Source organism: Xyrauchen texanus, chromosome 9 (genome assembly GCF_025860055.1).
Source record: "Xyrauchen texanus isolate HMW12.3.18 chromosome 9, RBS_HiC_50CHRs, whole genome shotgun sequence".
Taxonomy (NCBI): Eukaryota; Metazoa; Chordata; class Actinopteri; order Cypriniformes; family Catostomidae; genus Xyrauchen; species Xyrauchen texanus.
This window is the reverse complement of record NC_068284.1, coordinates 19,665,817-19,684,343: the sequence shown is the minus strand read 5'-3', so window position 1 is coordinate 19,684,343 and position 18,527 is coordinate 19,665,817. Positions and strand designations below refer to the sequence as shown.

General features: G+C 41.2%; 1 protein-coding gene across 2 annotated transcripts in view; it reads left to right on the top strand.

The window, feature by feature from the left end:
• The window catches only part of LOC127649170 (dihydropyrimidine dehydrogenase [NADP(+)]), a 293,316-nt gene that overhangs the window by 254,605 nt on the left and 20,184 nt on the right, over positions 1-18,527 (top strand). For both annotated transcript variants that reach the window (XM_052134143.1, XM_052134142.1), the window contains one exon: positions 11,771-11,913. In XM_052134143.1, coding sequence (XP_051990103.1) covers positions 11,771-11,913 — 143 coding nt within the window. The remainder of the gene's footprint in view (positions 1-11,770; positions 11,914-18,527) is intronic.

The window sequence follows — 18,527 nt, the reverse complement described above, 5'->3', positions numbered from 1 at the left end:
CGCTGTCTGGGACCTGAAGGGCCTGTGTGGCCCAACATATCTTATATGCTCCCAGTACAGTAGCTGTCCTCAGACTTTTTTGTTGCAGAACCCCATATCTAGAACATATAAAACATATGTGTAGACCATCCAGGGGCATATAAATGTGTGCTGCCCTGAGCTCTCTGTGGAACTGACTTGATTCTCTAATGCAAGACTTCCCAGACAATCGTTTGACATTATATAATAATTTTTATAATTTATTGGTGAACAAGAAAAGTGCAAAAGTTATTAACTGAATTATGACATTGAATATACAACTTTCTATATTAAACTTTATATATTATATAATTTTTACAATGGTGGAGAAAAAAAATGGAACAAAAACAATGGTATTTCCTGAAAAAAATTAAAAAGAACAATTTTAAATTCCAATAAAAGTTCATCTCAGTCAAACCAGTCTGTAGTAGGGGGGGGGGGCAGGCATGTTTATGAGGTTTACGAGGAAAAATGTTTAGGTTACTAACTGGTAATTACAAGGGTATTATGCTATAAATTTGGTTTATGAGGACATTTCTATTGTCCCCATAATTTAAATAGCTTAAAAAACAGATTAAACGATGTTTTATTGAAAATGTAAAAATGCAGAAAGCTTTCTGTGAGGTTTAGTGGTAGGGTTAAGGTATATGTAATCTATAGTTTATACCAGAGGTATGGACTCCAGTCGCGTGACTTGGACTTGACTCGGACTCGAGTCATTAATATGATGACTCACGACTCGACTCGATAGAATAAAAAAAGACTTGCGACTCCACTCAAGGTGCGTACACACTGCCAGCGACTTTGTCGCTGCAGGTCACCAGTGGCTGGCGGTGAAGTCGCTAGTGGGTGTTCCCACTACTGGTTGCCTAGTAACGTTTATAAATGACATCACGGATGTCATTCCATTGCTGTTGACAGCGAATCTCTTTTCTTGCCACTAAAAACAAACATTTTGGAGGGAAAAGACTAAATATAAATGGAATCAGTACATAAAATACTTTATATCAAAGATGAATGAGAAACAAGGCATTCTGTTTGCCATAGCGGCTGTTTATCTGCGGCGAAAATGCAAATGCCGGTCTGTCTGGGTCCATAAATCCCAGCGATCTCAGATACACCTTTCCACGCAGTACTTTTCTTAAAAATGTCCTTGTACGTGGGAAGAGACATATCATAGAGCACTGGAAAATTTCTAACAGCAAGAATTAGCCTTTCATCCATCTTTCCGTTACTGCAGGAGCTGAGAGAGAGACAAGGATCACGTGAGCTCTCCCGTCTTCTCTCCTATTGGCTGTCGCTTCCATAAGTCGCTCTTCATTTGAATAAAGTTGAACTTGTCTCAACTTTGTCGCGTCGCTGGACAGGCCCACATCTAGTCGCCAATGGTTGCTGGCAGTGTGTACGCACCTTTAGACTTTGACAGCAATGACTTGCAACTTGACTTGGACTTCAGCCCTCTGACTTGGAAATACTTATACTTTTTAAAACCTAAGAGAAGAGTTGTATAATTAAAAACTTTTCAATAAATCAACGATTCATTTCCCAAATAAACAAATCTGCATTTCAATGCTCCATATCCAACCAATCAGCTTCCACGAAAGCTGGACCAAGTTTGAAGGCCGCGGCGCGCATTTAAGGACAACGACACAGCAAAAATGATACCAAAGGTGATATAATTGGGATATATTGAACAAAGCGTTAAAGGCAACAAAAGGATTTGCAACATGTAGAATCTGAGGTTCCAAAATTACAGACACCTTGTTGACAACGTCCAATTTTGTGAGGCATCTGAAAATCCACAGACAGAGGTAAGTTGTTAACTAATTTACATCAGCTATGGTTTAGTAACATACATGTCTATGGCAGCACATGGCAGATTTACAGGCGAACAAAGTCTGCATATCGAAACGCAAACAAATTTTTACAGCAGTCAGTAGCATTTAACGTGTTATAGCAATTGGTGTAATGGACAAAATCTACCCGGTGTTTTATTACGCTGTTGTATGACCTCGATAAAGGAACGCCATTTATTGTGACCACACACATTGGTGCTTTTTGAGCATAACTGGTCAGAACGTGCATGTAAACACACTCATTCTTTTGCGGACGCGCTGGTCCTCTGTCATGCGTTTAGCTGTATTTATTTAATTATATAGGTTATGGTTCTAAAAATCACAAAACCGATCATTTACTCTGTTCGCAACCCTTTACAGTATATAACTCGTAATATTATGAGTATGCCTGGTAATATTTCAGATTTCACTCACCAGTTCAGCACGTTCAGCGTCTTTTCACTGCGTATTTAGAGTAAAAGTTTGGTTTGCCTTAATGTGTGTCCAAAGATAAGATCCATGTATCATCTTTATTACTCTCTTTGGTCTTACAGGTAGATATCACTAAAAAATATATATATATAAAAATTAGATTATAAATTAGAAACTTCTAGATAAAATTATTATAAATTTACTATAGTAATTAATACTCTGAGACTAATTTGTCAAAGCACACTAATGACTTGTTTAAGACTTGAAGCTAAAAGTTGAGGACTTGTAAATTAACTTGGGACTTGCCTGCCTTGACTCGGACTTTAATGCAATGACTTGAGACTTACTTGTGACTTGGAAAACAATGACTTGGTCCCACCTCTGGTTTATACAGTATAAAAATCATTGTGTCTGGGTGTGGGGTAGTGTAGCGGTTAGCGCGCTGCGCTACAAACCAGGCGACCTGAGTTTGATTCCCGCTCATGGCCAACACCAGTGACGATTATCTGAACCGGTCCTGGGCCTCCTCTAGGTCGACTTAGCCTAAAATGAGTACCTGGTGCGGTGTGTAAAACATTGCCACTGGGGAGACAAAGGCGGTCGGGCGTGGTTCTGGCCACCCACCCCCTCGTGTACCGTTCCGGCCTTCATAGGTGCTCGCTAACAGTACTTGCCCCTACAGTCTGTTAAGGCTAAATGGGGATCTTTGTCTTTGTGTGTGTGTGTGCACGCAAAGGACTGCTGAATAGAATAGATTTTCACGTACCACATCAGTGGATTTGTCGATCTGGATTGCATCTGGCTGCGCCTGATGCTGTTTAACACTTGCTCCTTCACATCCTGCGCCATGTCAGAGATGCGCCGACTCACTTTGTTGTCAGACACTGGAATCGAATCAAGCTTAGAAGCCGCTGCCTTTCCTACCAACAGTAAACAAAGAATTTGGCTGATGGCAGAATCAATGTCTCTTCAATATTATGTGCTTTTTCCTCCTTGGCAATATGCAGCGCAACGTAATTTAAAGCTTTATATATACATATTCATTATTTAATAAAACATTTTACCACTTTCCACGCCTCACCTGATATTCTCTAGCATCCCCCTGGGGAGGTGTGCCCCACACTTTGAAAACCCTTCCTCTAATGTATTCACTTATTTAATGTTTAACTCCACAGCAGTGCTCAGGTTTAAGGTGCTTTGATATATGGGACAAGAGGCATAAACACTGAGTATGGAGAAAATCAATCTTTCCTGTAACTTTTTTAATTACAGTTTTTAAATGAGATGATTGCATAAGCTACTTCTAATATATTGGTTTAGTAAGAGGGGTTTTTAACTCATTATTTGTTACCCACTTCCACCACCTTATTACATAACACCTTTGGTGAGTAACTTAAGCAAATAACACATCTACAGTCCGTATCTACATCCACATAACATTACCAAAGGCTAGTCTATTGTGAGTTGTCCTCGAGTTTATTCATTTATTTTTTATTCATTTAATTTTTATTTATTTGTTTGCTCAAATTCACAGATTTGCTCATTTGTCTAGATCAGGAGTATTCAATTAAAGTTCCAAGAATTAAATATATATATTTTTTTTTATTTCATCCATGCAAAATCTGAAAAATCATAGCCAGTATTTTGAATGGCTCAGGGGTTGTGGGTTTGAACTGACAAAGAAAATAATGAAAGATAAATGAAAATTAAAGAATAAAGAAAAATTGTAATGCCGTTAGGGTCAGCGGCATAGCAAGAAACAAGGCTCTGGGTGAGCCATGGGAATACAGGGTGTACATGAACTGAAGCACTATATCTTTTTATTTTAGCCCAGAGTTACGTTATATAACTAAACAAATTAAGGCCACTTTTACCACATTTTTTACCACATATCATATTCCCAGTGGGTCAGAAGTTTACATGCACTTTGTTAGAATTTGGTAGCATTGCCTTTAAATTGTTTAAATTTAGTCAAACTTTTTGGGTAGCCTTCCACAAGCTTCTCACAATAGGTTGCTGGAATTTTGGCCCATTCCTCCAGACAGAACTGGTGTAACTGAGTCAGGATTGTACCTCCTTGCTCACACATGCTTTTTCAGTTCTGCCCACACATTCTCTATCGAATTGAGGTCAGGGCCACTCCAATACCTTGACTTTGTTGTCCTTAAGCCATTTTGCTACAACTTTAGAGGTATGCTTGGGGTCATTGTCCATTTGGAAGACTCGTTTGTGACAGTGCTTTAACTTCCTGGCTGATGTCTTGAGATGTTGCATCAAAATTTCCACTTAATATTCCTTCCTCATGATGCCATTTATTTTGTGAAGTATATCAGTCCCTACTGCAGCAAAGCACCCAACATGATGCTACCACCTCCATGCTTCCAGAATGGGATGGTGTTCTTTGGCTTGCAAGCCTCAACCTTTTTCCTCCAAACATAATGATGGTCATTATGGCCAAACAGTTAAATTTTTGTTTCATTAGACCAGAGGACATTTCTCCAAAAAGTAAGATCTTTGTCCCCATGTGCACTGTAGTCTGGCTTTTTTATGGCGGATTTGGAGTAGTGGCTTCTTCCTTGCTGAGTAGCCTTTCAGGTTATGTCGATATAGGACTCGTTTTACTGTGGATATAGATACTTGTCTAACTGTTTCCTCCAGCATCTTCACAAGGTACTTTGCTGTTGTTCTGGGATTGATTTTCACTTTTCGCACCAAACTATGTTCATCTCTAGGAGACAGAATGCATCTCCTTCCTTAGTAGTATGATGGCTGCGTGGTATTATGGTGTTTAAACTTGCATACTATTGTTTGTACAGATGAACGTGGTACCTTCAGGCATTTGGAAATTGTTTCCAAGGATGAACCAGACTTGGGGAGGTCCAAAAACGTTTTGTGAGGTCTTGGCTGATTTCTTTTGATTTTCCCATGATGTCAAGCAAAGAGGTACTGAGTTTGAAGGTAGTCCTTAAAATGCATCCACAGGTACACCTTCAATTCAGTACACCTCCTATCAGAAGCTAATTGTCTAAAGGCTTGACATAATTTTCTGGAATTTCTAAGCTGCTTAAAGGCACATTTAACTTAGTGTATGTAAACTTCTGACCCACTGGAACTGTGATATAGTCAATTAAAAGTGAAACAATCTGTCTGTAAACAATTGTTGGAAAAATTACTTGTGTCATGCACACTAAACGACTCGCCAAATTTATAGTTTACTTTTATTAAATCTGTGGAGTGGTTAAAAAAAATTATTTAACCTAAGTGAATGTAAACTTATGACTTCAACTGTAAATGTGAATGGAGGGATATTGGGAAATATTGACAAATACACCAGGTTTTATATTCGCTGGCACAAAAAATATAAGAAATAAATGCAAGAAGAAGCCTAAAACAATTCAATGTCATAACAACTGCATCAATGAATTTCAGTACAAACAGTGGTGTTTTATTCACAATCAACCAGCACTACTATCCCATGCTGGATACCAGCATCCAAAACACAACAGATGCTGGAATGTTGTATGTTGGTGTGCTGGTGTCCCCAACAAGCTTCTTAGTTACCTTATCCAGCAAGACTTAATTGGTCAAGCGGCTTGACCAGAAAGACCATCGTGGTTGACCAGCACCAAACCAGAACTAACCAGCATAAACCTGCCTTGACCAGCATGGGAATTCATGCTGGTCTAAGCTGGTCTTTTCAGCAGGAATGTTTCCTTTCTATGTAAATAATGCTCATTATAGCCTTGTCCACAAAGCCACAAAAAGACATGTTTGTTTGTAAAATAAAAATTATTGATCATAGCAGCAGTTATTCATTAAATGATGGAGAAGATCATCATTATTGGCCAATATATATTTAGACCAATGTTGGGGTCAAGCACAGAAACAATTCAGGTGTCTGGATTGCAGTGGTGTAATGCTATACAGTTGCTGTACAATGTATGCCCGGTTGCAATATTCTGCTGCATCCTCTACAACCTACTATTCATAACCAGCCTGTAAGATTGGGAGCATGTGCAAATAAACTACGGTAAGTTAAATGAATTCTAAGGTGAACTCCCCTCTTAGTGTTGTTTCACAATGGAACTCACTACAGACAGAGAAGGAATCTATCTTATAGATTTCCCCCAGTGGCTCCACAACTGACCGAGCTAAGTTTAGCATTTTGCCTGGCAGTGCTGCTATTGACATGCAGCAAACTTGTGCCGACAACTTCACCACAGGTACTGGTGACAAACAGGCGTGAGCGACCCTGTTTAGCAAGGACATGTTGAGGTTGTCAGAGCAACATGAGCTGTCAGCGCAGACAGTGTTAAAAAGCAAGAACAAAGCACAGGGAAGGACAGAGTGAGTGCCACAATAACAGCACAACAATATCCCAGAACTGAAGCTATTCTTAAGTGGAGGTGTGCTGCCTGACAACGTTATCGGTGTCTGCTGGCATCAGCTGACAAGTGCTTTGATGCCTCTCAACCTTTGATGCACTAGTTGTGTCCATATTAATGTGATTGTGTGACATCACTTCGAATTCAATGTCCTGTCTTCAGAGTCCTGATGAACTGTAGCTTCCAAAAGCTGAAAAATGCTTCTTCACAAGCAGTATATGAGGTAGGAGGGGGGCATCAAGGCATGTCTAAGATGCCTTCATTTGGGTGGTTTTTGAAGGCATCATAGATGTGTCCTTAGCTGCTTACGATATATCCCACATAATAAGAGCATTATTATAGGCCATATATAGGGCCCTATGATTTCCACATTGCAGAAAACACTGATGGAATCAGGGAATCCAGTCATAAAAATTAACTACAAAATTTGGAATGTCACAGAATTTGACATATTTGAGATTAAATTCATGTATAAATGCAAAATTAATCAAATTAAAATAGTAATATTTCCTGGTGTGATAAAAACACAAAATGTTGATATGTAATTAAACAAATGAGCTACGTGATTCAACAGTAAGTGATTGTGAGAAGCCACTACTTATACACTAGCCGCATCATTAACATCACGTGTGCTCAGTGTGTGTATTAATGATGAAGAGAATAGCACTTTATTCACTGTGAAGTGCACAGCACATGACTATATATTTATAATATTAATTAAATCATAGCCTTTTGCAGTTTAATAAGCACATTAGCCCATATAGCTAACTGCTTTTCCGGAGGTGAGAAGTGAAGCCGTTAAAAACATTTAACTACACGTACGAAATTTTAAAACAACAGAAATATATTACTTCTCTATAGTAAAATGTATTATTCTACATAGTAGTAGAAGTAGTAGTAGTAATGATAATAATAATAATATATCAATATTTACATTATTTTTAAGCAAAATGTTAAGCAAGAGTTTCATCACTGTTTTCATTAATACTGAGATGTTCTACTGTCCACGGTATTTGACAAAATAATAATAATAATAATAAAATTGGGGGGTTTTGAGTTGTGCTGTGAAGATCAGAATGGATGCTCTTCATTTAAGAACAAATAATGCAATGTTATGTTGAAAAGTAATTGTTCTGTTTTCATTTGATTAAAGTTCTATAAATACATTTGATTAGACAATATTTTTTAAATAAAATTAAACTTTACATTTAATTAAACTTTAATACCCGGAATTCAGAGAAAATAAAATGGAAAGCATGGAATTTGGGGAAAAATAAAATGGAATTAGAAGAAAATAAAACTGATTTCCTAAGGCCCTACATATACATTGAGATGCATGTTGTTGTCAAGCACAGAAACAATTCAGTTGTCTGGATTGCAGTTGTGATGCTGTACAGTCGCTGTACAATGCATGTATCCTAGATGTGTCATAGAAGTACACTGCCTGTGACTTCCCAAAATCTTGAGCGTGCGATTCAGTGATGTAAAAATAGGACTCAAATTCAACACTGACACTGATGAAGCGGTGGCCTGAAAATTTTCAGTCATTTTTCACTTTTGGCTTGTTACTTTTTGTCATCTGTTGGCCTTGAAATAAATGTAAAGGTTTTTTTTTTTTTATTTTTTTAATTTTTTTTTTTTTTATTCCTGGGACTTAGTAGGAATCTAAGTAATAAGAAGTGTTGTCACTATGAATTTCCTTGTTGACATCTAAAGCACTCTTGAATTTGTTTTACATCATTAGACGTGACAGTTTTAGTGCCGTGGAAGCCTATCTGAAACCAGTTTCCTTATGAGGTATCTTCATACAATGCTTCACAATAGCCTGTATAGTCATTGACTGACAGAGCAGCGTGGCAGCTGTCTTGGGTTTGGGACACAGTAGCAAGTGCACCCTCAGCCAGATGTCACAAGTTTTGCTGTCTTAATGAGACCTCAGTACATATCTGACTCACACAGACAGTAAAGAATTATGTTTAGAAGTGCAGCCTTGTGACTTAAGCTGTAGTAAGCCGAAACCCCCATCTCTAAATCACACCCAAATGGCTTTCATTGCGAGCAGAGTAATGTGACTATGATATTAGGTTGTCACAACAGAACAGAGATGACAAATTCTACTTGACGTGCTATCCATTCATCCAACAGGTGGAAGAGCACAAAAGAGTGAGGGCGGCAGGAAATGCCAGAGGCTCAGGGAAGCGCCCATATGTACATAATCACCCGTGTGGCATGGGGATGCAAAAAAATGTGTGCTGTGATTCAATTTATCTCCCATATTTGGGAATATATGTGGGTGATGAGGATAATTTAGCACGCCGGAGTGAGGCTAAAAAAGAGAGCTGTCTCGAGCCATCAAATGGTGGAAGTGCAGTTCTAAACCAAACCGATGAAATTAATGTGGACAAATGTACGGCTGTGATCAATGAATGGGAACCTGGTGGGAAAATTAGGTTAAATTTAATGTGAACACTTCCATCTGTCTGGCTGATCAGAAAGACGTTCCACTTTCATTAGGGAATCCTGCCAGCCTGAGAGAAGAAAAATAAATAGGGACAGGGAGGAGAGGAGAGGAGGGAATGGCTGTGGTGCTGCTTAGGTTCAGACACCTGTACACACAGTAGCTCTGTTCAAAAACCGAGTGAGCTGCCTTACTGCATATATGCAGCTACTTCCTAAGGCAGCATCCTAACCAGTGGTGTCAAACAAATGTTTTTGGTGCCCACACTACTACTGAACAATTTAATTTCTTAACAAAACTAATTAAGCTCAAAACTATTTTTGCAATAAATATGTGACAAAATGTCAGATTATAAAATCTGAAATAAAAGTGGTATTAAAAAAACTGTGAGTATCTCTGATCCACCAAACAATGCGCTCGACAGCAGTGCTGATACATTTCATACCCTGTCAATCATGTACGTCATTGTTTCTTTTCTTTTGGTTGTTTAATGAGTTTGAGTTGTGTTGCTAGGTTGCTTGTTCTTTGTATTCATGTATTTTTCCCGTTTGTGTTAATAAATCTCTGCATTTGGATCCTGAATTTACTCTACTTCTGACTCACCATTACAAAAGGTCTTATCACACTTTAGGTAAACGAAGTCGTATATGCACAGAGACTAATGAGATTAATGAGACTAATAACAAGACACACCTGGGAACAATCAAGGGAGGCATCAAGAACAAAGACCCAATATCAGATTGAAAGCCCAATGCAAATAGCGCTAGAGAAGCACGGCATCAGGACGGGACTTAAAATGACATGTTTAGAGCCTCTCGTTCAATCAACATTAATCAATTCTCAACTGATTTAAATGGTACAGGTACTGCTTTAGACTCCCATTGAAGCATGGCTTCAAAAGTACTGTATGGGCCATGCATCCATTGACTTCAATGGACATATAATCTTGTAAAAAAATTTGTGTAACAAAAAATGCAATTGTGGTAGTAACGTATTGAAATGCACAAAGAGTTATGTCATTTGTAAAAAAAAAAATTTTTACATACACTCAATGAACACTTTATTAGGAACATCTGTACACCTACTTATTCATGTGATTATCTAATCAGCCAATCGTGTGGCAGCAGTGCAATTAATAAAATCATGCAGATACTGTATGAGTAAAGATGCTGACTACCACTCCTTGAGTCGCAAGTTCGAATCCAGGGTGCGCTGAGTGACTCCAGCCAGGTCTCCTAAGCATCCAAATTGGCACGGTGTAATGCTTAATGTGTGTGTTCATGTATTTCATGTCTTTTATATTGAAATTTGTAGTTCCTGTTTCATGTCATGTGGTTCCCTAGTCATGTGATTTCCTGTTTTCCCTCCATGTTCATGTGTCTTGTTTTCATTGGTTCATTGTCTTGTTATCTTTGTCATGTGGTCTCCCATGTCCATGTATTTAAACCCTCATGTTTTCCATTGTCCTGTGTTAGGATGTTTGGTAATGTCATGTCTATGTTAAGTCAAGGTTATAGTCAAGTTCATGTTTATGCTTCTGTTTCATGTTTGCAGTTAGGGTTATTTGGATAACACTTTTGTTTAATAAATTGCACTTCTTCATTGTCAGCACCAGCAGCCACACGTTACACCTTTTTCCTAGGGAGGTTAGAGCCACATGGGGTAACCTACTCGTGGTCGCTATAATGTGGTTTTCTCTCGGTGGGGCGCATGGACTTAGAGCGCATTGGGAATTGGGCATTCCAAATTAGGGAGAAAAATTTAATTAAATAAAATTCACATCAACCATCAGAATGGAGGAAAATGTGATCTCAGTGATTTTAACCGTGACATGATTGTTGGTGTCAGACAGGCTGGTTTGAGTATTTCTGCAACTGCTGATCTCCTGTGATTTTCACACACAAGTCTGTAGAGTTTACTCAGAATGGTGCCAAAAACAAAAAACATCCAGTGAGTGGCAGTTCTGTGGACGAAAAATCCTTGTTGAAGAGAGAGTTCAACAGAGAATGGCCAGACTGGTTGGAGCTGACAGAAAGTATATGGTAACTCAGATAACCACTCTGTACAATTGTAGTGAGCAGAATAGCATCTCAGAATGCGCAACAAGTCGAATCTTGAGGCGGATGGGTTACAACAGCAGAAGACCAAGTCAGGAACTTTATTAGGACCATAGTGTTCATAATAATGTGCTCAGTGAGTGTATATTAAACATCTAATTTCCCCATTTCTTATGTAGTTTTCCATGCTTCCTGTGTAGACACAGTCACATCTGATCCTAACTGTCATTGTGCTGGTCTAAATGCATTCTGAGATTGTCTTCATTGCGAAGGATACATGTGATGCAGCCTTATATTTTGGCTACAATATACAACTTGTCTTATGAGGCAGTATAATTAAGCTGCCAGCCTTTTAGAATAGCCTTTGGAATGTGCATATGATGACTTAAAATGGCACCTCAGTTGGCTGCTCACCAGGTTTGGAACAGAGGAAATATGTTTCATTTGTGACATACTGAGATAGTAGGTCTGTTCATATTGAAGCGATACCAATGGTAGATGTGCCCTGATTGCAAATTGGATTTGTGGTCTGTATGAACTCATTTAAAATAATTTAAAATATTTTTCTTTCTTGTATTCGGATAGGAAATGCAATCCGTCCCATTGCTCTGCGTGCTGTTTCAGCTATAGCCAGAGCACTTCCTGGCTTCCCCATCCTGGCCACTGGTGGCATTGACTCAGCTGAATCTGGATTGCAGTTCCTCCATGCTGGAGCCTCTGTCTTGCAGGTAACCACTACTCTTCACCACCATACCCTTCATATGACTCTTCTAAGTCTTTAAAAGATATATATATATATATATATATATATATATATATATATATATATATATATATATATATATATATATATATTATAACTTTGAGGAACAAACTGAAAATTATAGTAAGTAATTATTCACTGATTATGTCCGCCGCAACTCTAAAGTCTCGTTCATGTTCGGGTCAAATTAAATATGGCATGTCACATCATTTTTGACACAATGTGCCAAATTTGAATATGCGCATGAAATTTGAGAGCTACATTGAATACCGTTATTCACTAGACTAAATAATTTCTTGGCTCCATAGCATCATCATCTGAAGGAGCATGGCTTGGGTAAAAGCGTACTTTCATATGCTGCAATATTTCTGTTTCATAGCAGATGCAACATTCCAGTTGCAAGCTTTACACCTTAAGTAGTGCATTAAGTAGTACATTCTAATCAATCCTTAATAAGGAGTCTACTAACGGCTACACTCACACGGTGCTGCTGAAGCCAAGGAGAAACAACAATCACAAAGCAAATTGCAATTTATAACATGGCTCTGAACAAGTTTTTAGTGCAAATAAACCCATTATCTCAACATGATGCCACTGCCTCTGAAATCTCATTTTAAATAAATAAACCAAAACACTCTCATTATGTGCAGAAATAATGTTTTGCAAGTGCCTGGTAGTTCTGAGGGGGAAAAGATGGGAATTAAAATATTTTAATTACACCCACATGTAATAGCAGAGTGCTGGCTTGTAGTAATAGGAGAAATTGTGAAGTGGCCAACTCCTTACTACACTAGAGTTGAATCAATGTCAATAGCTGGTTATGGAAACACATCATAGCTCCATCTCCTTTGTCGATTTAATTTGTCCATCAAGCTGTTCTGGTGTACAATATGCAGGGATAGTTCACCCAAAAATGAAAGTTCTGTTGTCTCTTCATGTTGTTCCAAATCCATAAGACTTTCTTTCTTCTGTGAAGCTCAAACGGAGATGTTATGCAGAATGTAAGCCTCAGTCACTATTCACTTTCATTACATCTTTTCATACAATGAAAGTGAAAATAATCGCAAATACTCAATTAATTATATGGTCTGTGTTATTACAGCACAGCTAATATTGTTACTCATTTAATTTATCACAAATTTAATATATTACTTGTGTTTAAAATAAAGCAAGCTTAGTCATAATTACTGGAAGGTGCGCCCATAATTTGTGCAAAAGCACAATGGGACATTGTGAGACAATATTGTAAATAACAAAAGTAAAAATAGATTTTTACAAGGGCTGTCAACAGATAAATATTTGTAATCAAATTAATTATATGTTGTGCCGATTAATTAATCGCAATTAATTGTATATATAAATATCAAATAACGTCTCGGTTACTGATGTAACCTCCGTTCCCTGATGGAGGGAACGAGACGTTGTGTAGATGAGTTGATACTAGGGGTCGCTCCTGCAGAGCCCAGACATCTCTGATCTTGAGAAAAGGCCAATGGAAATTGGCGTGTGGAATTTGCATGCCACTCCCACGGACATACGGGTATAAAAGGAGTGACGCTGCAAACATATATCAGGTATCGCACTGAGGAGCCTCTCCGAAGATTGACGGCCGCTAGGCTAGGGAGGAAGAACGTCCAGGGTTCACACTTCTTGCAAACCAACTGGGGAAAGAGCACACATCTTCGCCTCAAGGGACAGGAAAGGTGCTATGCACAAGCGATACACCCAGCCAGCTGACCCGAACTTACCTGTTTTTGTCACCTGATAACACACAGGACGAAACTGGCTCAACCCTGAGGTTATAGAACCTTGCAAAGGTGTTAGGTGTTGCCCAGCCCACGGCTCTACATATGTCTGCTACAGAGGCGCCGTGGGACAATGCCCAAGAAGCCGCAGCACCCCTGGTAGAATGGGCTCGTTGGCCAGCAGGGGGCGGCACATGCTGGGCGTGGTATGCCATAGTGATGGCATCGACGATCCAGTGGGCGATCCTCTGTTTGGAGAAAGCGCTTCCCTTCCGCTTCCACTGAAGCAGACAAAGAGCTGCTCGGAGCTTCTAAAGCTCTGCGTGCGATCCAAGTAGATGCGAAGAGCGCGCACTGGACACAGCAATGCCAAGGCTGGGTCTGCCTCCTCCTGGGGCAGCGCTTGCAGGTTCACCACCTGATCTCTAAAAGGCACGTAACCCGGTTGGGGTCTCAGGATGATGTGAGAGTAAGCCGGACCGAACTCTAGGCACAGTTTGCTGACAGAGAAGGTGAGCGCCGTCAGGAGGGCGGTCTTGAGATAGAGCGCCTTTAGCTCTGCTGACTCAAGGGGCTCGAAGGGAGCTCCCCGAAGGCCTTGAAGGACCACAGAGAGGTCCCACGAGGGAACGATGCGCGACCTGGTGGGGTTTAACCTCCACGCGCCTCTCAGGAACCTGATGATCAAATCCTGCATCCACTGCATCGTGATGTGCCGATATGGCGACTACAAACACTTTCAAGGTGGAGGGGTCACACCCTGCAACTTTTCCTGCAGAAAGGAAAGCACTGATCCAACTGCGCATCTCTGGGGGTCTTCACCTCAGGAAGAACACGACTGAGCAAACAGATGCCACTTCAGGCCGTAAAGGCTCCTTGTTGAGGGAGCCCTCGCCTGAGTGATCGTGTCTACTACCGCGGGTCCAAGGGCCAGACATGGAGATTCCAGAGGTCCGGTCACGGGTGCCAGATTGTGCCCCGTCCCTGAGAAAGAAGGTCCTTCCTCAGGGAAATTCGCCGGGGGGTGCTGTCGCGAGGAGCATGAGGTCCGTGAACCAAATCCGAGAGGGCCAATAAGGGGCCACTAAGAGGATCTGTTCCCCGTCCTCCCTGACTTTGCACAATGTCTGTGCGAGTAGGCTCACTGGGGGAAACGCATACTTGCGCAGCCCCAGGAGCCAGCTGTGTGCCAAGGCATCTGTGCTGAGGGGAGCCTCGGTCAGAGAGTACCATAGTGGGCAATGGAAGGATTCTGGGGAAGCGAACAAGTCTACCTGTGCTTGGCCGAATCAACTTCAGATCAGCTGGACCGTATGAGGGTGGAACCTCCATTCTCCCCTGGGCGTAACCTGGGGCAAGGGCTGCCTCTGCAACTATCGTGAAGGCGCGAGGGAACGAGGACAGGCCAAAGGGGAGGACTTTGTACTGATATGCCTGACCCTCGAAGGCAAACCGGAGAAAGGGTCTGTGTCGAGGAAGGATCGAGACATGGAAGTACGCGTCCTTTAGGTCTACCACCGCGAACCAATCCAGATGCCGGACGCTTGCTAGAATGCGTTTCTGCGTGAGCATCTTGAACGGAAGTCTGTGCAGAGCCAATTCAGAACTCGCATGGCGAGGATTGGCTGCAACCCGCCACCTTTTTTGGGTATGATGAAGTAGGGGCTGTAAAACCCCTTCTTCACCTCGGCTGGAGGGACAGGCTCTATCACGCCATTCTGTAGAAGGGAGGCGATCACGACATGCAAGGCAGCGAAACTGAATCGCATAGCCGAGTCGGACGGTCCTGATCAACCAACGCGATGGGTTGGGGAGCGCGAGCCATGCCCCCAAGCTCCATGTGAGAGCTGCAATGGAGGGGAAGATTATTGGTGAATAATTACTTAAACTTTGTTCACACAAAATATATTTTTATATGTCTTCAGCAGACTATGAGTCAATTGCTCAAGTAAAATGGACAACTTTTATGGTTCCAAAAATGCTATTTTTTGTCATTTGTAGACTATTGAAACAAGGTCACTTAAGAACTTATGCGTATGGAAAAGAGCAGCATAAAGATTCTTCAAAAACCCTCCTTTTATGTTCCACAGAATAAATAACATATATGGATTTGGAATGACATTAAAGTGAGTGAGTAATGACAGAATTTTCATCAATCTCGACTCCCCACAGGAATCACATAACAAAGTCTTTACCACCACCCTACATGTTGGAAACTCAATTTCAGAATCAGGGATATTTGGGACATGCAAGGAAACTTTTAGGTAATTTCCAGATGTTTCCTGTCCTTTGCAGTACTCTGTAACATGGCCGTAGGAAACTGAAGAGATACTCATAATATATATAATTCAATTTAGGTGAATTGTACATAGAATTATACCACAGAACAACCTGCAATTTCTGAATATATTGTAATTAAACCGATAGTTCACACAACATTTTTAATTCTCTCATCATTTACTCACACTCATGTTGTTCCAATCACATTTGACTTTCTTTCTTTTGGGGAACACAAAATATGCTCACCATTCAGTTTAATTTTATGGAAATGTTATATTGGGATTGGAACAACATGAGGGTGATCAAACGATTACATCATTTTTATTTTTGGGGGAACTATGCCTATATATGTATCTTCCTTTTATTACCCTAAAAACAAAACAGAAGTACGGCGGTCTTGCCTGTACTACAGTACTTTTCTCTGTAAACAGATTTCTCTAAGGGAATTTGAAACATTTCAGTACCTTGAGTACCAGTGCATCTCAAGCTGTCTGATCATCTGTTCTTATATTAGTTCTATCACTCATCTAGTCCCAAGAAAGATGTTCTTAACTGTATTGGGGTTGTTAAAGATTTTAACCAATTCTGAATGTTTTAATTACTAGAGACTTCAACATACAGTATATGCATGGATGACCTAAGTAGCATTTATCTGGACCATACAAAAAGACTGGTTGCGTCGCAGTCCTGCAGGTAGCTCCGCGCTGGGGCCGGCCCCGAGGGGCGGGCTGTGGCGGGGCTGGTGGCGGTGTTGGTACCGCAGGGGGACTCCCTGGGCGACGAGCAGACAGAGTGCTGGGTCTGTGGCTCAGCCTAGGCAGGGTGTGCTGTATGGCCTCCGTCTGCTTGCTCACCGTTGAGAACTGCCGGGCGAAGTCTCCAACGATGTAGGCAAACAGCACAACCTGGGAGATGGGAGCATCCAGGAAATGCACCTTGTCAGCCTCTCGCGACTCGACCAGGTTGAGCCAGAGGTGGCGTACCTGGACCACCAGGGTGGACATTTCCTGCCAGAGAGCCTGCACCGTGACCTTCGTTGCCCGGAGGGCGAAGTCGGTCGCCAAGCGCAGCTCCTGCATTAGACCCGGGTCAGGGCTACCCTCATGTAGTTCACTGAGTGCCTTGGCTTGGTGCACCTGCAGGAGTGCCATGGCATGCAAGGTGGAAGCAGCGTGACCAGAGGCGCTGTAGGCCTTAGCCGCCAGGGACGACGTCAGCCTACAGGCCCTGGACAGGAGCCTCGGATGGTTCCACCAGGTGGAGGTGCTTTGCAGGCAAAAGTGCACCGCGACTGCTTGATCCACCTGGGGAATCGCCCCTTGCCACTCCGCCATCAACGGTAGTGAAAGTCCTCACGGATCGCGTGCGGGCAGTGAAAGGTGCCTGCCACGAGCGTGTGAGCTGATCATGCACCTCCGGGAAGAAAGGAACTGGGAGGAGCGTGGCTGTGAGCGGCATTCTGGCCCCAGGAACCAATTGTCGAGCCGCGAGGGATCGGGGGGGCGGAGGATTCCACTCCAGTCCAACACTCGTGGCTGCCCGGGCAAGCATGGCCATCAGCTCAGTGTCTGCCTGCGACTGAGCCGCCGCACCTGAGGGTTGGAGTCCAGCTGAGTCCTCAGCGTCAGACATGACGAACGCGCTCTCCGATGCCGCGATCGATAGCTCATTGTCGTCAGGCACCCGACTATATATAGGTAGGTATATGTATATATGTATATATGTGTGTGTGAATATATATATATATATATATATATATATAAACAAACTAAGTTATTCACTCCGTGAACTTTTTCAAGTGCCCAGGGGTGTGTGCTCAGCACAACGTAGTGTGCGAGGGGGAGAACCTCTGGAAAGCGCCGTAGATCCAACAGCGTGTAGAGATGAATGGAGGCTGGAGAGGAATTCAGCTCTGTGACTTGCTCGCTCGGCTCCGAAGAAGGTATCTGATGTGTGTTTGCAGCATCACTCCTTTTATACCCGTATGTCCGTGGGAGTGGCATGCAAATTCCACACGGCAATTTCCATTGGCCTTTTCTCAAGATCAGAGATGTCTGGGCTCCGCAGGTGCGACCCCTAGTGTCAACTCATCGACACAACGTCGAGTGAGTGACAGATAGGGAACAATTATTTAATATATAATGATGAAATAATTAGAAATAGTTATATTTAATCATTAAAAATAATATATATATATATATATATATATATATATATATATGTATATACAGTGGGTACGGAAAGTATTCAGACCCCTTAAATTTTTCACTCTTTGTTATATTGCAGCCATTTGCTAAAATCATTTAAGTTCATTTTTTTCCTCATTATTGTACACGCAGCACCCCATATTGACAGAAAAACACAGAATTGTTGACATTTTTGCACATTTATTAAAAAGAAAAACTGAAATATCACATGGTCCTACGTATTCAGACCCTTTGCTGTGACACTCATATATTTAACTCAGGTGCTGTCCATTTCTTCTGATCATCCTTGAGATGGTTCTACACCTTCAATTGAGTCCAGCTGTGTTTGATTATACTGATTGGACTTG